The sequence below is a fragment of the Bombus pyrosoma genome, linkage group LG14 (assembly GCF_014825855.1).
Source record: "Bombus pyrosoma isolate SC7728 linkage group LG14, ASM1482585v1, whole genome shotgun sequence".
Classification (NCBI taxonomy): Eukaryota; Metazoa; Arthropoda; class Insecta; order Hymenoptera; family Apidae; genus Bombus; species Bombus pyrosoma.
Window position 1 is genome coordinate 178,732 of NC_057783.1, and position 21,965 is coordinate 200,696.

The 21,965-nt window shown below is 43.9% G+C and overlaps 3 protein-coding genes and 1 long non-coding RNA gene across 16 annotated transcripts; 2 read left to right on the forward strand and 2 right to left on the reverse strand.

Moving 5' to 3' along the window:
* The first annotated feature begins 569 nt into the window (after positions 1-569).
* On the forward strand, positions 570-8,485 carry LOC122575295 (chloride intracellular channel exc-4). Of its 2 annotated transcripts, none has more exons than XM_043744066.1 (4): positions 570-778; positions 6,187-6,492; positions 6,595-6,921; positions 7,016-8,485. In XM_043744066.1, exons 1-4 carry the CDS (start codon positions 710-712, stop codon positions 7,094-7,096), a joined length of 783 nt encoding a protein of 260 aa, XP_043600001.1. In that variant the 5' UTR covers positions 570-709; the 3' UTR covers positions 7,097-8,485. The 2 variants fall into 2 exon arrangements, with proteins under 2 accessions (XP_043600001.1, XP_043600002.1); XM_043744067.1 differs by lacking the exon at positions 570-778 and adding an exon at positions 1,253-1,275.
* LOC122575299 lies at positions 1,002-1,311 on the reverse strand. Its single transcript, XR_006319395.1, has 2 exons — positions 1,181-1,311; positions 1,002-1,095 (listed from the first exon to the last, which is right to left on the reverse strand). It is a non-coding gene; the product is annotated as an uncharacterized LOC122575299 (long non-coding RNA).
* Positions 8,486-8,763: 278 nt separating the features above from the next.
* LOC122575289 (TGF-beta-activated kinase 1 and MAP3K7-binding protein 3) lies at positions 8,764-20,534 on the forward strand. Of its 12 annotated transcripts, XR_006319386.1 has the most exons (11): positions 12,234-12,825; positions 13,078-13,225; positions 14,446-14,583; positions 16,094-16,613; positions 17,246-17,632; positions 17,799-18,017; positions 18,647-18,798; positions 18,889-18,982; positions 19,064-19,919; positions 20,026-20,082; positions 20,189-20,534. XR_006319386.1 is itself a non-coding variant. In XM_043744040.1 (10 exons), the coding sequence occupies exons 1-10, from the start codon at positions 12,823-12,825 to the stop codon at positions 20,212-20,214; spliced, it is 1,860 nt and encodes a 619-aa protein (XP_043599975.1). In that variant the 5' UTR covers positions 12,236-12,822; the 3' UTR covers positions 20,215-20,534. The 12 variants fall into 12 exon arrangements, 2 of the variants coding, with proteins under 2 accessions (XP_043599975.1, XP_043599976.1); XR_006319387.1 differs by lacking the exons at positions 12,234-12,825; positions 13,078-13,225 and adding an exon at positions 8,764-9,206; XR_006319390.1 differs by lacking the exon at positions 13,078-13,225 and having other exon boundaries at positions 12,231-12,825; positions 16,094-16,361.
* On the reverse strand, positions 20,327-21,657 carry LOC122575296 (pre-mRNA-splicing factor Syf2). The gene is made up of 4 exons (XM_043744068.1): positions 21,421-21,657; positions 21,175-21,315; positions 20,794-21,089; positions 20,327-20,724 (listed from the first exon to the last, which is right to left on the reverse strand). The coding sequence occupies exons 1-4, from the start codon at positions 21,508-21,510 to the stop codon at positions 20,559-20,561; spliced, it is 693 nt and encodes a 230-aa protein (XP_043600003.1). The 5' UTR covers positions 21,511-21,657; the 3' UTR covers positions 20,327-20,558.
* Between the last annotated feature and the right edge of the window lie 308 nt (positions 21,658-21,965).

Here is a 21,965-nt window from a genome sequence, read left to right on the forward strand (position 1 = left end):
TCTCACTAGCAGTGAAACACGACTATCGTGAAATCAATTGGAAAATGTGTATGTATAAACGTTGCAAAACATTTGTTGCAAACGTACGCACAACGCTTATTGTGAAAACTTGGTGCATAGAATATACATAGCGCGAATAGTGGTTTTTAAGTATAGGATTAGTGTTAAAGACGTTCTCGCTAAATGATGTAATATAACGAATGACCGTTGAAATACTTTGACGACCTTTGAAAAGTATATGCTTTCAATGAAAATGTTGCGAGTTGCGGATAGTACATTTTCAGATCTGTTTCGAATTTAACCGATACGATATGTATAATCACGATAGCCGTGTTTCGGTATTACAGCATTTAGGCATTATATAATGTTAATGAGTGCTCGGATACTTTTCTGTGCCGCTGTATTTATATGTACATACATATTTGCAATTGAAAATGCGGAAGGTTGCCGTTTCCGTAAACGTTTGAAGTTGGATAAGCATTCTCTAGTGTGTCAACCGAGGTCGGTAACGTCGAACTGCGTGGTTCTCCACGGCGCGGCGCTATTGTCGTAAACGTGGCGAAGCACGCGCTGCGTCAGTATTTCGCGAGCCTCCATCGCGTACTGTTGCAGTTGGTCGTAGAGGAAGGAGCCGTCCTGTTCGATAGTGAACTGCGGAGTACAATAAAAAAGTGCCTTTCGTCTAAACTAAGGAAGTACGATCGTAAGGATGGCGGACGACAGCCACGAGAACGGCACGAGCAACGGCGACGTTCCCGAGATCGAGTTGATCATCAAGGTGAGTTTATACTACGCGTGGAACGAAGACGAGGAAGGAGGAAGAGATAGGGAAAAAAGGCGATCGTTTCGTGCACGATATGGGCGTGGATCGAATGACTGGTTTTCTTCCTGTACTTTCTTCTTCGTCCTCCCGATGTTTCTTCCTCTTCTATCCGGTGACGAGGAGTCGCCGTCGAAACGACCGTTTCCGACGAAGATACGTGTGCATCGTTTATAGTTTATGGTATGGAAAATAGAGAAGCTGCTTCGAGTGACCATCGACCGTTTACAAGTAGCGTCGAACCGCTTCCTTCGCCTTTGTTTTCTTCACCCTTTCTACAGTTTAGTCAATCAATTCGCTGATGGATGAGATGTGTCGAAAATCGAACGAATGACAATAAATTGAACTTTGGTACGTTACTGGAATATGGTGGCAGAGCGTGAGATGCGTTATTTCAAAAGCTTTTCGTATTCGTCGATTACTAGTTGCAAGCACAAGGGACATCTGCGAATATGGTAAGTATACGAAACCATTTCCTGCGAGGAAACCGACGTAACGCTATGCGAAGAAATACGGACATAAATACATATGTACGAACGGCGATTCTGGTTGGCCGCGTTTTCTACGTCATTGACTGCTCTCTAGAAAAAGGAAACCCTTGGCTCTTATCTCATACGTACGATACATTTTGACGATAATGTATTTTTCCTTTCTCTCTCTCTCTCTCTCTCTCTCTTTCTTTTTTCTTTTTTTTTTTTTTTTTTTTTTTTTTTTTTTTTTTTTTTTTGGAGTCTGTTCGCTTTTAATGGACGCTTCCAGTGGACCAACTTTTCTTCCTCCCCGCCTCTCCCTTTTTCCCGCCTAATTCGTCAGTCGAAAATGCAAACTTGCGCGAGCCACGACGACGCATTTGCACCGGCCATACATCAATTTAACGAGATTAGAAGCATTTATATGTATGTAGCGATCGCTATACGAAGGATAAGAAAACAACTGGAAGGTTCCGGTCTATTCTTATACTAATTATTAGAGTAGCGCGAAAATAAAGAATCTTTACTTTGCGATCTCGATATCATACTTTTCGATTACGATCGGTAGATAATATCGAAAGATAACGATCGAAATTCATTTGGCAAATGTGTACGAACGTCAGTGGTAAAATTATTCGATGACTCAACGATTCTTTTTTACTGGTTTCTTGCGTTATTCTATCGCATTATATTGGGAATATTGCATGTAACTGCAAACAATGCGTGTACATATTAAAAGATGAATTTTGTTTCTCGATATAGATAATGGAGCTAGACTGGCGCGGCAATCGATTTAATCGAGAACGAACTCGATTCCATTTCTCGGAATGCTCTTTCACCATATTTTCTGGAAAAACGTCTCCATAGAAGGAAAGAGGCTTCGTTCGATCCGTCCAATTACGAATTGTCGATTAAACTTTCGCCAATCGAATCTATCAATTGGTTATTTCAGGCAATGGATAACGCTAATCTTATCGTATCTGTTGGATGGGGAGTTTGACGCGAATTTCCTCGTAAATAGCTCTCCTTCTTATCGTTGTCAGCATCTTAATAAATAAATAAATAAGCAAGCGAACGTATTGGAATCGATTTCGTCGCACACGTCTCACGAGACAATCGGTGAACAAGATTCGTTAGATTTCAATTTTCGAATTTTCATCCGATTCTCATTCTCTTTTCTCGTTTAATGGATTTCTTTTGCAAAATGATTGGAAAGTTTTCATGAATTTAGATTATCTGAAAGCTTTAGATTAAAGTTCTTTAAATATTTTAGATTAGTCTAGATTAGATTAGATTAGATTAGATTAGATAGATAGCGAGAGAGAGAGATTAGAGTTTAAAGAGATCCGATATCAGAGATTTGGAACGTTCAAGAGATTTATAATTTGTTAATCGAATTAAAACCGCTGAAGTAAGAAATTAAGATACGATTTTTCTAAACATAAATATGATAGAATCTAGCAAGTAATGGAATTTATATCGTATATATTATGTTACAAGAGTTTAAGAATCCAAAAATATCTCGATACCTCGTCTTAGCTGGTTAACAGGTAACTAAAAGAAAGATTTTCAAGCTGAATACTCTTCCATGGACCTAATTTTCATGCTTCGAATGCTGTGGATTTTTGTAATTACATACTGACCAAGAAATAGAGAGAGAGAGAGAGAGAGAGAGAGAGAGAGAGCGATGCGGATATTTCATTTACCAAGGCTCAAACATCAAACGAATACGACGGAACAAATGGAACCTAGATCAGGCATAGACTAGATAGGCATTCTGTTACCTATCGAATGTTATGGCGAGTACGAGTACTACTTTGAATATTTTATCTGCTTCTGCACGTTATGAATGTTTCGTGAATATATGTCGTGTGCATTGTGCGAAACGTTTTAAAACTTTATTAGCGCCCCAACGGAACTCGAGTTATCGTAAGTATATGGGAAAATCTGTTTAACTGGAGTATTCGTTTCTGAAAAATCAAATGTTATGCGGACGATAGTCACAGGCAACGACATACCATATAAGAGTCGCGTCTCTGATCCAAGATGAAACGCCTAAACGTTTCATAATATAAGCATAATTGTCTTGTACGATGTGTGCTCAAATACTATATGTATGTATGTATGTATGTATGTATGTATGTATGTATGTATGTATGTATTCTGCGTGAATTGACATGTTCAAGCTTGGACCCGTAAACGCATAAAAATTCACGGTCCAGCGACGACGAGGGAGCAGAGACAGACAGCCTTATAAGTAGAATCCTACGGGAGCGAGAGCCTACTCAACGACGGCGTTCGTTACAAGAAGAGATTTAATGGTAACTGGCCGACCTTGCACTCGGAAGGCGATCATGCGAGGTCTTCGTAAAGTGTGTCAAACGGGATGAAACGACGGGGAGCTCGGCGAGGTCCTCGAGATTCTACCGTTAAACGATGAACTCCTTTACCTTCCGCTTTCCTCGCTCTTCTGGCTTTCCCCCGTGCGTAAACACACCTCCCCTTCCCTCCTTTTCTCTTCATCGTCCGTCATAGTTCTCTCTTCACCTTGCTCATCGACGTTACCTTCTCGTGTCGGTCCTCGTGGATTCGCCGTGAATCCTTTAACCGTTAATCTCGTCCTCGTCTCGAGCGTATTTTAGCCTGGGCTAAAATGCTCTAACCTGATAAACAAAGTTGGGTAAAATGGTCTGCGTGCAACGTATTCCGTTGTAAAGAATATAATTATAAAGCCGCCGTTATAAAGAACCGACCGGATGTTGCGGCTTCATCTTGCTTATGGTCGTTACGAGGGTTGCCGATGTCACAAGCAATATATAAAATTCTGTGTACTGGCAACTCTGTCCGAGCAGGCTCGCGATCTCTGCGCCGAGACACGGCCGAGATACGCCGATGCAAATTTTCCCACGAGAGAAGAGGAATTTTTATTCAAGCCGATGCGACAAGCAGCCTAGATCTAGCTCAAGCGTTAATCGTTTTACAGTTGATTGTCCATTTTTATTCATAGTGGCGTATCATTCAACCTAAAAGGTTGTACTAAAAGAGAGAGAGAGAGAGAGAAGAACGATATGACGATCGTCGTATACTTAGAATACGGAAAAAAACCTACGGACATACATAGTGTATGCGTCATACAACTGTATATTCATTATGCAGGTACATGTACCGCTGTTAGACGTTGGTTCGCGAGAGCGAATATTCGCCTATTTACCGTATGCCGTGCATTATACAGCAAGTTGTTCGATGACGTGTTGCATCCGTGAGCATTGTTCCCTTCCTTTTTACATCTTGTCCTCTTCTATGCCGATATACCGAAGCCAAGCGTTCTAATCGCGTGTGCGTCGCAGGTAAAAGCCGCGAGAGAGCATGGAAAACCGCTCGATGCGTTCTATAACTCTGTTCGTCGGTCAAGTTGAAACGGGAATCCCGTGTAGTTGCAACGGTGCGCGTAGAAACGCGCTTATTTCAAAAGAATACAGGAATTTGCTTCGATAGACTATCGGCACGCGCGTTTCGTGTTCGGCTCGTCGTCCACGTTTCAGGCAGCTTGCTGGGCAAAAATTCGAGGATCGTGTTACCCGAGACTTTGTCGTTGCAAAATGATACGATATATATGACGATAGACGTACCGTGCAACCATCGCAATTGAATTTTCAAGCGGCGAGAGCGAGAGAAAGGAAGCAACGGGGCAGGCACGCGGTCGAGCGAAAGATTACTCTTGCGCGTTCCGATCGAAGACGTTCGATGCCTCGTGACATTTGATTCGGCGTCAACGCTTTCCGCGCCACTGGTATTTCGTGACACGGATACCGTTGCCCATTTCCAAAGTCGATCAAAGTCTGGCTTATGTTTGTTCTTCGCCTTTTCTATCCGGAAAATGTCCTTTTGTATTCATTTTTCGGTACGATTCTTGGCGTACCGTAATTGGCACGTCTGTTACGTAATCGGCAAGTAATCGGTGCCCGCCGATTCGTTGCTCGTTATATTCTCGAAAACACGGAACTGACCAGGCACAAAACTGCCGCGTTTTAGCCTTGGCCGAAAAGTTGTCGAGCTTGGCAGATGAGAGGCCACGTTCGTTTCTTGGGAATCGGGATTTCTCGCGTCATTCGCTCTTAAAACTCGCAGTTCGAACTTGCGTCATCGTGAAGAAAAAAGGAGAGAAAAAAAAATAATCATTTCCTTTTTCTCGTTCGACACCAGGCTACCGTAGTTGCCGACTAATATCTCGAACCAGCCAGAGTGTGTACGATCTCAGAGGCTGGAGCGAGATGATCGTTGAAACGAAATGAAAATAGAAAACGGTTTCAGTTCTTGGTAAAAGCTGGCAAACTGCCCACCTTTAATTTATCCAAATTGCATCGATACCGGGCCAATCTTTTTTCCCTTTTTCTTTTTTCCTTCTTTTTTCCTCCTCTTTTCCTTCTTAATAATTAAAGCAAACATACACACGCAGAATTCGGGAAGCGAATTTTGCGAGAGTTACGATAGATACGTAGCTGGACATGTACGGTTCTCTCTTTTTTTTTACCGTTCAGCGGGCTTGAAATAAAACGCGTTTCTGCTCATATGGCTATGTACGCGAGCCGAAGCTTTTAGTTAGCTGCGAGCGTATCTTTTGCTATGGAATAAAGCGAGCTGCGTCATCGAGGGAAATAAATAAACCGTGACATGGAGAAAATGAGAGCGTAGCGAGTATGCCAGATATATATATATATATATATATATGTACTGTCGGTTTGGTTTGCTCGATCAACTGGAGAAAACAGATATCGATTCTTTCGAGTTCGAACAGACTATCTTAGATTAGAGAGACGGTGAAAGCGAGCATCGATTAATTACTGTCGATTAACGCGCCATGTACGATAAATTGACAATGGGAATATATTTTTGCAGGCATCTACGATCGATGGTCGCCGAAAGGGTGCGTGCCTCTTCTGCCAGGAATACTTTATGGACCTGTATCTGCTCGCCGAATTGAAAACAATCTCTCTAAAAGTGACGACGGTCGACATGCAGAAACCGCCGCCCGATTTCCGTACCAATTTCCAGGCAACGCCACCGCCGATCCTAATCGATAACGGCGACGCGATATTGGAAAACGAGAAAATCGAACGGCACATAATGAAGAACATTCCCGGTGGACACAATCTCTTCGTGCAAGACAAAGAAGTGGCTACGCTCGTTGAAAACTTGTTCAGCGTATGTATAAACTGCTGTAAAGCAGCTCCGCCGAGAAACCGCTACTTTCTCGCCCCGAGACTAGCCGCTAAGCGGTTTTTAAATACGCTATTTTTCTTCTAGAAATTGAAACTGTTGCTACTGAACGCGAAGGACAAGGATAAAGATCCGAAATCATCGTCCCTGATGGCACACTTGCGCAAAATCGACGAGCATCTAGGTCGTAAGGGTACTCGTTTCCTCACAGGCGACACGATGTGCTGTTTCGACTGTGAACTTATGCCACGACTCCAACATATCAGGGTGGCCGGCAAATACTTTGCCGACTTCGAGATTCCGGAGACTTTGGTGCATCTCTGGCGATATATGCACCATATGTACAGGCTGGATGCCTTCTTACAAAGTTGCCCAGCCGATCAGGATATCATCAACCATTACAAATTACAACAGGTCTGATATATACTAAAGCAACCGGCCGGCCACCTATTCCTTTCTTTTATTTATTACTCTGTAACACCTTGTCGATGTTACGTTATCGTTGCAGAGCATGAAAATGAAGAAGCACGAAGAGCTAGAGACCCCGACATTCACCACTAGTATTCCGATCGAGGTCAACGACGACTAGGCTGGACCTCTGCCGTCGGGTCTACGATCTCGTTACTTTGATGCAGAAAAATCGTCGACATCGCGGTGTAGAGACACGAGCAGTGTGAACAAAGTGGCACACAGTTGTATACATTTTCGATCAGAGTTTTACTTCTTCCAATGGGAGACGATTCCTTGGGAAAGATTTTCTTTGGGAAAGCGGAGTCCGCTATTTATAAAAAGCATATAGGGTCCGAGTACTCTTATGAAAAAATTTCCATCGTCTAGGTTTCATTGCGCCGATCCCGCTACACCGATTTATATAACAACAGTTTTGCTATTTATATTTGACAAATTATCGTCGACGCTTTTATGGCCTAAACTGATGCAGAACAAGTAGCTTTTTTTTTTTACCGCAGCAGCAGGCAGAAGAAGATACGTATATTGAGAATGTATTAAGGCTTTCGAGAACGACCTGTAAGCGTATCCAGAAAACTTCAACGATATTTTCCTTTCCTTTCTTTCCATTTTCTTTTTCTCGTTTCTCCGCTACGTATGCCAAACCATACGTAACCTTCGTTTGAGTAGCGTTATTCTTTAGAAAAGGCATTTTAATCTTTTACGTATACTTTAGATCAAAGCTAATGCATTTTTTGTTCTCCCTGCCACCCCCTCCCCTTTCCTTCTCCTTTTTTTTTTTTTTTTTTCTCTTCAAGTAAAGAAACTAGGTATTCATTCATCGTCGTCTTTCGACGGCGAATGATCTTAACGCAAGTAGAAAATGCAAAAGGGACGTATGCATTTGAATTACGATTAACAATCGATTAGGTTGATATATCTCTTTATTGTTTCTTCTCCTTTCTCTCTCTCTCTCTCTCTCTCTCTCTCTCTCTCTCTCCTTCTTTCTTTCTTTCCTTCTTTCTTTAAAATCCGTATTGTATTTATCACGCATCCAACGACTAATCAATAAATTGACTTATTGATGGTTATTCTTCAACAGCCATCCGCATTGACCATTATAATCCTCCATTGTATCAAGCTGTCTGAATGTAAGAAAAGATATTCTAGTCTCACGTACCACGTATAATATCAAAGCTCTGAACACTTGCTTCCAAGGTATTTTTTTCTATATACAACGGAATCCTAGGAAATCGTAGTGCATACGTTTCTTCCAACCTCTACGTTATAATGAATTCGAACTTGCTTGCAGATGCTGACTTTATAAGAATGGAAAAAAAACTCGTCGTTTGGAAACGGTGCATATTTTTCATTGATATCGTTCGACGATTTAACAAACTCGATACTTTGTATTCGTAATTGTATTATTACCATTGTATCGGAAATCGTTATTATTACTGCTATTGTACTATTTTGGTTTACACTTGTAGAAACGAATATATTAATATCTACATTGACTTTTAGATTCGTAGGTGCGTTTGTTCGTATTATTTCTTATCGGCAAAAATTCGAGAAATATCGAGTTTTCATAAAGATGTTGAGTAGATCAAAATCTGTCGTTAAAAAACGAGTCTGATAAAAACGAAAAAAAAAGTACGCCTCTCTCTCTCTCTCTCTCTCTCTCTCTGCCTTAACGACGCCGCTGATCCATTCTGGCACGAGTTTTAAAATAGCACGCGGATTCCCCTTGCTTGTGATTGCGACTGACTATTACGACGTGTTTTCCATTCATAAATAGGGAAGCACTTGCTGCGTGAGCGGCCATCTTGTACTATGTAGTCAATAGAGCTCCTTTTATTTTCATCGCGTAAACCGTAAACTATCGTTCGAATCTTCGAGAATGGGTAAATAATTAGTTAGACGGAAATATTTCGAATGCATTGAGGTATTTTTCTAAATAAAACGTACTTGAAAACGTATGTGGTTTTTCTATTGATTAATGTCGTTTCAGTACGCAGTGCACAGCTGATCAGTGGTCTCAGCGGACGGTCGCCGCTTGTTCGTGCTTTAAAATATTGGAAAACGACAGAAAAGTTACTGTTATCCGCGTGTCTATACAGAGTGGCAGTTGAAATTTCACTTTGCAGCAAATGAATAAAATCGCGGCGTTTACCAAGTGTCTTTATCGAGTGCTGAAAGTGAACTGTTAACTGATTCCTCGTTCGTTGGACATTTCCAATGGTTGCCGTCCGGTGAGTTTCAAGCTTACGATTTCAAACCGGATTGTACGTTGAGATGGTACGATTGAAATTCAAATAGACTGACTGACAAATTCTTGGGTCATGCAAAATTTTTCGATATCGGCACTGTAGAAAGGGTGAAATGAACGGAAACGAAGAGGGAAGTACAGTTGAATTTCTAATTGCAATTTACTTCACGCGATACGAAATATATTTACGTGCGAAATGTATTACGCGTTGGAAACTACAATAATACGTTAACGACAGATTTCTATCGATAGATACTGCCCGATAGGTAGACGATAGATGGAACAGCGAAATACTTTTCTGTTAACCGCTTTCTATCTTTATCGTGGATTTCTACGTGATTTTCAAGGCGCTGGTTTTCAAATCGTGTTACAGTAACAATAAAAAATTACCATATAGTAATTTTTATACTTTGCCCGACACATACAGGTTGATATCGGTAGTCTAATGTCAATCTTCTTATCGACTGATGTAACCTGCATCTCGTTAACTGTTTTTCATCAGACTTGTGTTTCTTTCTATATATTATCGCGGTTCTTCTATTTACGTACAGTGTCCTGTGAATCAAAGTTTCCTGTGAACTGATCTTTCTTTATCTCGTATTCAAAGAAGGAAATGTCGTTGCTCCTTTCGGCAAGCTATTGGTATTTTCAAAAGTGAAGGATCTTTATAGTTTTATTTTTTCAAGCGTGTCATAGACATAAGAGGAACCAGGGTCAATCGGTGCTACGAATTCTAATCTTCGACGACGATTTTAGCTGCTACGACGTGCCTCTCGATTTAAAAACTACGCTAATCAGTTAGAAAGTGTTGTTTCGACCGGCCATTAGCAGCGAGAGTAAACACTGTATGTATGTATTTTATTCGCAAATATGTACCCTAGGGATAATAAACTTTGGCCGATACTTTGTCCAACGATTGACTATATACTTCAAGTTATGTAACTGTTCGTTAATTGCCGTCAATCTTTTCTAATTCGATAGAATTTCTCAATGTTAATTCTTTGATAACCGTGCGGGCCATCGAGGCGTTCCAACCGAAAGGTCTACGTTCAAATTTGTTGGCACATGCGGAAACAGAATTTAAAGGTCAACGATATTTATAATAGCGTGAAAAAGCTGTTTAGAGAATTAATAACGAGCTTTACGGATGCATGTGAATGCATCGAAATGGTAAAGAGAGCTGGCGTCATATCGCGCATACGTGTGTACAGTGTACGCTGTTTAAAGTCACGTTCATACTGCCGACGACTACCGTCGCGTCTCTGTCCATGCCGTCGCTTCTACCTTGACGAATAATAAATACATAATAATCTGTAATTGATCTGTGAGAGGAATTACCGTGGAATCATGTGGCGGTCGTCGACCAGTCTTTGCTCTTTTAGTCGAAAGGTTTACACAGTGATCAACGCTGACTGACGTTTTTCTACGCGAAAAATGTGTAACATTATTTTCAGGATAGTGTATATTTTTGCCTCGAGGCGTAACTTATCGTAGCTCTGCTTAACGTTAGCGTCTCGTCCCCGTCAATTATTATTCTTGGTTCCTTATTTTTGTCTGCCACTAGGCTCCACGTACTTTTCTTCTTTTTTACTCGCTGTAGTTTCACTTGGCCGTGATATTGGGCCGCGGTTTCATGCAGTTTTGAAGTATTGCGCGTAAAACGGCGAATTATCGCCGGTGCCGAGTAGTTTGCATCTCCTGTTCGCGTGATTGGAAACGTAAATAATCATACTAGCGGTTATAATAATTATACCGACTCTTCTTCTTCTTCTTCTCCTTCTTCTTCTTCTTCTTCTTCTTCTTCTTCTTCTTCTTCTTCTTCTTCTTTTTCTTCTTCTGAACAATATCAATTATCGCCGTTATTCTATCGTTAGGGATTCGTTGCGTTTTCTCAACGTACATTCGTTGGTAGTCGCATTACTTGCGGCCGATGGGTGCGCGACTTTACGAAGCAACAGGTGTCGACTCAACTTAAACAGAATAATTTTCTACATTTCGTATAGTTTAACATTATCGCGTTAGAATATAATTTTTCTTCTCCTGAAACGTTTAAATCAGGTGGTCATTTGACACGCGGTCTCGGAGCATTCTATTAATTTACATGTATATTACGGTTATAGGAGGAAGAGGAATCGTTTGGCAGAGTGACGTTCGAGCAAAGTTATTGGAAGGTTTTCGAAGCATGGCGAAACTAGGCTGAAAGAATCGGACAGTTTAAAGAGTAACGTTGAAAATTACTCGAAATGCGTGAAAATACCCGTGGAATTTACTTTTCCCCGCATTGCCAGGAGTAGACGAAAACGGCCACGCTGTGTCTCCTGGGTATTTCATGACACAAATATCTTCCCGGCATGTTGGAATTCCGCTTTTCCTTTTTCGCCTGTCCCGACGAACGGCGTTCTCGCCGTCGTCCCCGTCCCCCGTCCCCCGTGCCCCGTCCCCCGTCGCCCCGCTCTTAAAATCCCCTCTGTGTCACTGATAGAAACATCCTGCGTGTCTGGTGCAATTGAAAGATGCGCTCCTCCTTTGCTGTCAGACCGAGGGGAAGATATATCGGGTCCGCTGCCGATAAGATATCGAGCGTAACCGGGTAGTCGGTAATAAGAAGTAGCAAGTAAAGTATCGGTGGTCGAAGAGAATCGCGCGTGTCTCTTATTTTGCTTGTTTCGCAGGATTCTGTTTGGCAGAGGGAAGCGAGTTGGGCAGAGATTTGCACAATCCACGGCCGAACGAATTCGATTCGCTGTTACGTTTCCGCATCGAGTACCTGCCCACACACGTTTATTTGCATTTTCGTCATTTGTGTGTCGAACGGCCGACTGTTTGGCAGGCATTGCCAGTAGGACCGGTAAAAACTGCCTGTGACAGATTCAGACGGATACAGAGTGGCGCGAAAGTAACTTTGCAACTCTAAGTTTACGACTCTAACTTTATACCGTGGAAACGGAAATACACTAGGTAAAAGAACGATAAAAGACTATTGCTATTTTGTAACGTCGACGTGCGAATGGAATATTTCGTTGCGAATATATTTGATTTTAGTTGCATCAGTTTTGTATGACGTTGCGTGGTTCGATCTCGTTGACGAGGAACACGTCGGATCGTGAGATTTTAAAGCGTTTTAGTTCGTCGTCTGATCCGGGACACGGTCGGCGAAGACGCGTGCGTGAGCGTTAGAAAGTAGCGGCGTTTAAAAGAAGACACGCCGGTTAGGGCGAACGCTCTCTGACCAGTGGCCCGAACGCACGGCTACGTGCCAATAAACAGTTTTCCCTCTGATTGATGCCTCACTCACCTGACACACAGCGGGGCCTGCCAGGTGTGAGGCGACGGAAGAAAGAGAGCCGAATTATTAATTCTATCTAGCACTTTATTCTCTCCCATGGCCCGGTGCCAAGTGCGAATTGCACGCGTACAGCTTCTAACCTCTTAGTTTCTTCCGATCGACCGAACGACCCTGTGCTCGCCTCTCTCTCTCTCTCTCTCTCCTCCCCCCTCCCCCTCTACTCTTTTTTTGAATTTTTGTGGATTTTCGGTTCTACGGATCCAGACCTGAACTCATCTAGATGTAAAAATGAGCAGGAGTAGCTGCGAATCGGATGGTACGTGGATTTCTAATCGTCTCACGATTCTAACCGTGACTTGTAAACGATCGTCGAATTTCGATGCGAATAGAGCGTGTCGTCGAGGTTTAACTATCGTCTTTTTATATCGTTTTTCTTTCTTCTTCTCTCGTCTTTCTCCCGTACTCAGGCATAAGTGTGGTAACTTTTGCTGCTTTATACGAGAAGGGAGTCGACGGTAGAATCGAAGTTGCTAGGAAGTGAATTTTTCTAACTGTCTACTTTGTTTAGGAACCGTGATGAAAGTTGCAAGTTTCTCGATACGACGATGCGATGCAAGGAGGATTGCAGGAGCATAGGCGCATGCGTATACGCGTGGGAGCGTGGCACGCGCAGTGCCGGCTAATTATGTGGCACTCCTACGTGCCACGCGGCACAGGTGTCCACCGTTTCTCTATTCGTTGCCAATTCCGTAACGTAACGGGTGTATCGAATTTATCGACGTAGTCGCCCGTTCAAGTGGAACGTTAGACACACCGCAAACATCGTACGAACCTGGTCTCCGTCGTACTCTAGATTTATTAAAAAATCGATGACGAATGTAGTTGTGAAAGAATTAAAATTGGATTGCGCCGTATTATACGATACGATACGATACGATACGATAAGATACGATACGATACGATACGATACGATACGATACGACACGACACGATACGATACGATACGATACGATACGATACGATAGATCGAAAGCGAAGCAGAAAATAAAAAAGTCTAGAAAAATGATAAGATTTGCATGGAACACCGGGTAGACAGCTATAGACAAATTTATGCGATTTTCGTTTCTCTTGAAAAATGGGTCAAACAGTCGCAGGTTTAAATAAAGAACGTCGTGTCGTTTCGTGTCGTGTCGCGTCGCGTCGCGTCGCGAAAGGCGGATACGCTCTCGTACGTTTCTTCCTTTTGCCGCGGTAAAAAGTAGATGGTCGTGGCCGAGAGGCACGTTGCGAGCGTGTGGTCGAAACGATGGAAATAACGACACGAAGCAATGATTTAACGGTCGTCCCGTTAGCAGGAAGATTAGCAAAGATGGGAGGAGTGGCGTTCACTGGTCGAAGTTTGGTGTGACCTTCGTTATAATTAAGAGGCCGTAACGCACGATCGTGCGATATTTCAGTGCGTCTGTAACAAGCGAAACGATTTGCCCTGTGCAGGTTCCACGGTCTTTTCCTTTTCATTTTCTCACGACTTTGTCTTCATTAATCGCATCCCCGTCCGCTCATCCGTGGTTGAATAATTTGAAACACTTTCGCGCACCGACACGAAACTGCACGAAACGTCGTATTTGGAGGCCATCCAAATCGTTTATCCACTAAACTACAAAATTTCGACCATCTTGCCGAATTCCTGCTTCTCTCGCTCTCGTTCCGTTCGTCTGCAGCATCTCGTGCTCTTTCGGTACTCGCAATCAGACACCGAGAACCGATAAGCAACATCGTTCCGCGGATAATACATCGTTCTCATCTTCGCATCTCGCGCTCTGTCTCCACCGACTGACAGCAACGACGATAGTTTATCAGCCGTGGGCGTATTTGTTCTTTCGACCAATCGTATTCGATCAAAGGATGGTGTAACGAGAGACCCTGGCACCCACAGGTAGGCCTGCCAGGAGGATGGGGGCCCACGATGGGGGAGTGCCATTGCTCTAACATCGCTATCATGCAGCTGTTCCATGAGCTGAAGCAGCAGTTCCCTGCGCTCCCTGATCACGTCGTTTCCCAGTGCATCGCCCAGGTATAGGTGCTCTTTGTCCGCCAGATATTCTGCTCCTATGCTGGTCTCTCGGAAAATTCGATCTACAGTACAGTACAGTACAGTACAGTACAGTACAGTACAGTACAGTACAGTACAGTAACGAAGAGAGTTTGGTAAGATGCGGCATCGTTGGCTGGCACCGTTGTGAAGCCACGACACTGGATCGAGTTTTCCGAGATGGGCTCCTTGAGTGTGCACACGGTGTGCCTCGTAAACCACTTTACAGAGATTTGTTCTTATCGCTCATCCGTCATGGCTAAAACGATCGTCGCAATAACGACTAACCATACGCGTACACCACGAGTATACCATAATCTCTCTGGCATTGCAAATTAACGGCACAGAATTTCTCTCCCCTTTCATTGCACGAGCGTGGAACCTGTGTGTATAGACGTCCTTTGTGTTGGCCATTTGATTTTCTTTACTCTTTCTTTTTCCTTTCTCTTCTTCTCCCCTTTCTAATTGCGCATTCGGAAGATGTCTGTTAATCAGCAAAGATTGACCGCACTAAACAGTAACATAACGTCTTGTATCCGCGTTGGGATTTCTCGGTTTTTTCCAGTCACCGCAAGAATCATCATCTTTCCGATCGCGGTGCTCTGCTCTCCTTAGTTCAAACGTTGTCGATAATGTCGAAACCAAGTTTTATCACTCTTCTCTCTCTCTCTCTCTCTCTCTCTCTCTCTCTCTTCCTTTTTCTTTTTTTCTTTTCTTTTCTTCCTTTTTCTGTTTGGCGCCATTTTTGCGTACCTTTGTTCAATCGAAAATATCTAATCGTTGTTTTCTAACTCGTATAAGTATTTACGACAGTGCGTATTTTGTAGCCTGTATAACGCAATGTCTGCTTGAAAGGTGAAAAGCGAGGGGAACCTGATATGTTTCGACGTATCTTAAAAGATGAAAATGCACTTAGATAAGTGCAAGTGATGACTGAGGAGGGCGTCGTTACATGCCAGTAACATACAGAGGTTTTCAACGTTTTGTCAGTACGAATAGAGACCAGAAAGTCCCAGAATTTCACGCTATCCACGACAGTATCAAGGATAGGCTGGCTGGCACTGTTTAACCCTTTGCGGTCTATCGTTCTCGCGCCAGCAAACTCCGTTTACGACGAACTGTACCACCGGAATTGAAAAGCGGATGCAAATCCGTCGTTCGTACCTGGGTAACTCGATCGGACCGCAAACGGTTAACTCCGGCAGACGTCTAATCGACGAATCTGCCAGCAACGTGTAACATCGTATGTTAGGATCCAGCAGGGGCAAGACAATTTTCCAGTCGAGGAGCAAACAAAAAAAAAAAAAAAAAAAAAAAAAAAAAAAAAAAAAAAAAAAAAAAAAAAAAAAAAAAAAAGAAGAAAAAAAGAAAGAAAGAAAAAAGGGGAAAAAAAGAAAAGAAAAAGAAAGATAACATTTTGAAACGCCCTGCCAGCGGGCTCGCGCGCGATAACCGGAAATCGGCTGACCCAAGGTGCATCTGTGCGTTGCAGAATAGCCACGATCGGGAGACATGCGCGAGAAGCCTTCGTGCCACTCAAGAGTCACGTCAGTCTCCGGGCGCGTTCCCACCGGCGGCACTTTGCGCCATCCTCCAGCAACAGCAGCAACAGCAGCAACATCATCAACATCATCAACGAGCGAACCACCTGGCCGCGCAGCAGCAACGTTTCTGCACGATGAGCCAGTTGCAACGCGCCAGCAACAGCAACAGCACGAACAACAATACGCGACCACACAGACCAGCCTCGCTGGACATTGGTATGGCACGGCGCTGTCCCGTCAGCTGCACACGAGCAGCCGCGATATCAGCCTCGTCGCCGATAGCTGCTGACTCAGCCAGCACACCTTCTTCAGCGCCTGCCGTCTGCACGACCGCGTCGCGCGGTTTCTTCGACGATTGCACCGGACCGGGCGACGCGAACTGCCTTAACAAAGTCCAGAACGCGGGAAACGAGCCAGCCGGATTCGAGCTGAACGTGAACGTTGCCTGCAGCCCTGCTGGCAATCGCGGTACGCATCCTACCTGAGGTTTCGTTAGCCGAGCGACGGGGCAAGTCGAAACGAACGATCGGAATAACGTAATATCACGTAGAAGGATAGTAGACGCCTTTACGGTGAATAGCGGCGGGGATACTCGTGATGTATTTTGAGTTCCTTATCTTCGATGCGACAAAGTAAGAACAAGCGTGTAGTTGTACGTATGAGAGTATGCGTACAGGAAGCGATCGCTTCTCGTAGATTCGCTGACGGTAGATCGCAACGTTGTCGCAAAGTGTACGTAGTATGCGCCGATCTCGTCTCTAGATTGCAGCAGCTTCGCGCTTATTATATTCCGACTTTGGTATATTCGGAGAGGAGTTAAACGGGTTCGTTTGCGGGTGCAGCGATGCCGGCGAATTCAATTTTGATCGTAACGAGCGTAACGCGACGCCCCGTGGCACTGTGCGGCGGAGATCCTGTTTGCCTGTTAGTCGAACGAAAACGTTCAACCCTTGTTACGGTGGTTACGTACCGTCGACTTCTTTCCATTTTGCACGTCGTACCGTCGATCGCGCGATTTATTCCACCTTCGCTCGCTTTATTCCACTTACTCTCAACGGAACACCCATATTTCTTTTTTATTTCCGCCGACGACCGTTTAGACTTTCGAACGGTGCCTACGATCGCTGGTGCCTGTAAACGAAGCGATCTGCTGCTCGACCCACGGACTCATTACGCCGAGCCGTTGCTCAACGTGGAGAACACGGGCCCGCAGATCGATCACACGCGAAGCTACACCTCGGTTAGTCTGACGCTGAGGCCGCCATCCTCGGAACCGCAGCCTCCGATCGACATCAGATCGCAGGGCTCGAGCCTGACATACTCGAGCTCCTCCCTGGATCCCCGGGGCTTTCAAAGCCGTCTTCAGATTAGCATCGGCGCGGGAGCCGTTGGCGGTGTGGCGGCTGCGAGAATCAGACCTCCGATGGGCCCTGTCAGGCCCAACAGCTTGATACCGCCGGTACAAACCGGTCCTCAGAGACCACCAGGTCTGTATTCCTGTGTATTTCTCTGTATTTCTCTGTATTTCTCTGTATTTCTGTATTTCTGCATGCTTTCAACTGTTTCACATCTGTCGTACGTGCGACTGTCGCCCGAGTTTTCAGACGGAGCAACGATTGTGAGCTTGGATCGTCTGACCAAAGTGTGTGAAAGTTGCAGGTCTTCCAGCAGGACCACCTAGTCAGTTACCGAGGCCCACGACGACAATGAGCGCCCCGACCACACCTTCTGTACCATCCACGACAAACATCGCCCCCTCCATTAGCCTTCCGACAACACCGTCAGGACCGACCACGACCTCGCCGCCCTCCAGTCCCATTGGCGAACGAATACCGGCCAATTCTGATCAGAGCCGATCGCCGTTGAATCAAGGTGAAGTCCTCCGCCTTGGCTACATCTATTGCCCCGCCTTGAAAATAACCTTTCTGTCGGGCTATTTTTATTTTTCGCCATATATGCGCTCGCTGCCGATACCATAAAGGCGGCCCGCTTTGTTCTCCCAATTCCCGTATTATAGGAATCGCGTACACGTATATTTACCTGCGAAAACCACTCCGTCGCACACATGCTACGCCCACGCATGTAACACTGAGAACGATATTTACGCATTCCTGGCCCCACGCTCCGTCTATACATAGCCACGCTTGCGGTTACTCTACGTGGACCACCTGATCCGCTATTACCTCTCACGAGCAGCCTCGCCTCCATGTTGACGCGTTTCCTGAACGCTACGATTCGCATTTCGTCTTTCCCCTTTAATCGTTCACACGCGGCGAAATAATACGTCGACAGGGATCGAGTCGAGGCTAATTTGTACCGATGCATTTCGCGCTTTTGGTTGCAACGCGTATAACCGTACATTTCTAAAACTACTCGGTTAGAATCCGATAACAAACGGGCTATTCTGAAATCGAACAACCTCTATTCTACCTACTGATCACATCTATTTAGCTTTTATCCGATACAATCGGTTGATTATTCGATTGTTTTTTGAAACGCAGTGGCGGAGCATCAAAGGGAATTGGTCGCCGAGCAGTTAGCAAGAAAAGATAGACTCGCCAGGGAATTGAGAGCCGAGAAAGGACGACTCGAAGCTATGAAGAAAGAATTGCAGTCCCTCACGAGGCCCCTTGATTCTTCGATGCCTCCTCAGGTATGCTCTGTGTCGGGCATTCGCTCGTTCAACCTGCCGTTATAACGCCCAACGTAAATAAAATCACGTCATCTAACGACCACTTTGCAGGAACTGAAAAAAAAATTGAGGAGCGAGATCTATCAGCTACAAGTTGAATGCGACAGACTTGCGGATGAGGTAGATCAGTGGTCTGACCCGAGAGGTAATCATTTTACGGCTAGTAACGCTTTCCCTTCCTCGCTCTTCCTCATACAAAATCCTCTTCTTTCCTTCATTTTCACAGTACCTTTGGGCGAAACGAACGAAAAGTTTTATCAGCGTATTTACACGGGTCAGCCCCTACCATCGAGATCTGCCAGCGCCGACCCACCGCCTCTGCCGAGTCAGCCACCCGCCTGGCAACCGGAACCGAGCGGTAACAACGTCGATAGAGAGGAACGAGACGGACCTTCTTGGGTCTGTAGAATGTGCACCTTCGACAATCATCCATTGATGAATAAATGCGAACAGTGCGACATGCCGAGGCTGTTGGATCACGGAAACACAGGTACGACTTCCGGAAAATCGATAGACGACCTTACGGCCTCGTTAACACGCTTGAACATCGATTCGCCACCTCCGCCGCCTCCAGCACCTCTGGGAAAGTAAAATCCAGTATCTTAACAGCATGTCCATTTCTTGCTATGACATTCTTGTGAATTGACCGATTTGTTTCAAAACGATGATATTTTGTGAAATACCGGAGATGTACGGTCCCCTATACTTTGCTACTGGTGATCGAATGTGTTACAAGAGGTGACATTTCCTGTTGTAAAATATTTGCTCGTAAGCGAGAAAATTGTTTTACGACCACCGCAAAGCATCGATGTGACATCAATAAAACATGACTATACGACGCACTTGAACGTAACGCATGGACGTGCGCTATCCTCTTCCTTCTTTCTTTTCTCTTCTTTTTTTTTCTTTCTTTTTCTCTCTTTTTTTTCTTTTCTTTTAAATAAACCCAAAAATTAAAAATTTGAATTTGATCCTAACCCGAGAGGCATGTTTAATTTAGCATATGTTACAGTGTCAATTTTTCCTAATTATTAATAGTTTAATCTGTTTAATCGTTTCGACGAGTCGGTAATCGTAAATTGGTAAGTAACTAATATATATCCTTAAACGTTAAGTAAAATTATGTTGCGAGAAAAAGATTATCCGTAGATAAATACCACTCATAAATGTGTAATGTACGATTTGTAGGCGAAACTCAAGATATTCATATACGAGTTACACATCATCACAACTTCTCTCCGAGCCGTGAGTATATTTCCCTTCGTTTTTTATCTTTCTCGGATGCGATTTCTACTACAAGACTGAAGATATCAGATTTTGTGCGATATAAAAAATGTATGCTTCTTTTCAGGGATAGTGCATAGTTGGGTGGTATGATGTGAACTGCGTTAGAAACGTGAAAACTGTATATAAAATCACTATTTAAGTTAATTAAAAGGTAGCAGCCAACAGATCGGCAAAGGAGAACATTTAAATTTAAATAACTTGATTGAGTTCAACTTTTTGTTTATTCAAGAGATCAATGTGTAACTCGATTTTTGATAACAATGGATTCAGGTTTAAGATTGGAATACAACGTACCGTAAAATGTACCATTCTCACTTCTGATTACTAAATAATCAACGACTTATCAGTAGTCTGACTTCTATTTGTATGAGTTTTGAAATACTATTTAAAATACAAGATATTTGTAGTAAGTCCTTTAGCATGATATTCACTTATTATATAGCTGTACCCCGTTCCAAGTTTAGCTTCGTTTCGCGCGTATATTCCCCGTAGAACCTCTCTAATTTCTGATTGAATTTGGCATTGCGTTCGTTGATGTAATCGATATCAGCGTCGTCATTGTGCATTCTTCTTCTGCTATACCTCTCTCTCTTTGCGATCCTGAAAACAAGGACAGGAGAATGACGATACACCGACGATGTAATAGATATTAGGCTGCTAAATACTAACTGCTTCTCCAAGTCTTCCACCATTTTGTCAACAGCTTCTTTCTTATCTTCGTGAAGGCCGTGTAATATAGTGTTTCTATCTCCGTAGAAGGCCGGGCCTAATTTTTCTTTAGCCTCGTCGTACGAATCCATGTTTGGTTTGATATTTTTTACCAGCCTGTTGTATTGCCGAATAGCTGCTTGTTCGTAGTCTGAAAAACCTGGATCTGGATTCTTTCTATTCTTTTTCTTTCTCGCTATACGTTCTGCCTCTGTCGCATCAATGTGAAGTAATTTCGTTCTCTCGTAGTCTTCGCCCTGTAAAATGCACCGTACATAGAAATACGATCGACACATCCTACAACGTAACGTACACCGTGTAAATTGTGTTTTTATAGGTTACCTTCTCTTGAGCTGCTTTTCTCGCAGCTTCGTCTTGAACGATCCATTCGGCTTGCCTTTTACGCGATTCCCAGTTCGAAGGTAGCTTGCTCCTTTTATCTTCCTCTATAACTTCTTTGTGATTTTGCTGTCTGGCCTCGTTCTACGAAATCAATAATTCTGTAAGAAACGGCTACGTTCGAAAACAAGGAACATATCTGAATTCAAATTACAGGTTAAGGTGGAATTACTCTGTTCTTTTACTAACCCTTTTCACGTGCAGTTCCCGCAATCGTTTCATTCTCTCGGCGTGTTTCTCCGCCATTGATTTCTCATTGTTCGCATTCTCATTGTCCATCCTGAGCACGAATCAACTCCAATAATTCCCAACAATTCTGCGTAATTCTGTGTCACTCGCGCTCGTCGAAAGGTTAGAACGCAGTTTGGTCGTGCGACATTACCGACACGTAGGTCGCGGCCCGTGTAACACGTGTATACCGGAAGCTGCGACAGATGTCAGTAAGCTACGATTCGTCGACGAAAAAGGCGAACTCCGTTTGCCCGACTTCTGTGGGTGGTGGATCGATTGAAATTGATCTGCTCTGTGGAGCGAGCGGTGAGAGCAATAAACGGATCCTGTCGTTCAATCCTAGGAGCGCGGTGATACCGTGGTGACAGGCGCCGAGGGAGAAGTCAGGTGATTTTTCGTCCGCCGGTAGAAGGTTTTGAGAGGCGGTACCGGTCGATCACAACTTGTCGTCGAGTTAGCAGCACTTGTGAAGGTTCGCGTTTGCGCGAACCCCGACGGTGAAA

What these genes read in the sequence shown, in the direction of transcription:
- LOC122575295 (XM_043744066.1), top strand. Translation starts at nt 710, where the DNA reads ATGGCGGACGACAGCCACGAGAACGGCACGAGCAACGGCGACGTTCCC. An exon ending in AGATCGAGTTGATCATCAAG is followed by an intron (nt 779 to 6,186) that starts GTGAGTTTATAC and finishes ATATTTTTGCAG; the next exon opens with GCATCTACGATCGATGGTCG. An exon ending in ACCATTACAAATTACAACAG is followed by an intron (nt 6,922 to 7,015) that starts GTCTGATATATA and finishes TTATCGTTGCAG; the next exon opens with AGCATGAAAATGAAGAAGCA.
- LOC122575289 (XM_043744040.1), top strand. An exon ending in CAGCCCTGCTGGCAATCGCG is followed by an intron (nt 16,614 to 17,245) that starts GTACGCATCCTA and finishes ACGACCGTTTAG; the next exon opens with ACTTTCGAACGGTGCCTACG. An exon ending in CCGATCGCCGTTGAATCAAG is followed by an intron (nt 18,018 to 18,646) that starts GTGAAGTCCTCC and finishes TTTGAAACGCAG; the next exon opens with TGGCGGAGCATCAAAGGGAA.
- LOC122575296 (XM_043744068.1), bottom strand. Translation starts at nt 21,510, where the DNA reads ATGGACAATGAGAATGCGAACAATGAGAAATCAATGGCGGAGAAACAC. An exon ending in GAAAAGCAGCTCAAGAGAAG is followed by an intron (nt 21,090 to 21,174) that starts GTAACCTATAAA and finishes TGCATTTTACAG; the next exon opens with GGCGAAGACTACGAGAGAAC. An exon ending in GTGGAAGACTTGGAGAAGCA is followed by an intron (nt 20,725 to 20,793) that starts GTTAGTATTTAG and finishes CCTTGTTTTCAG; the next exon opens with GATCGCAAAGAGAGAGAGGT.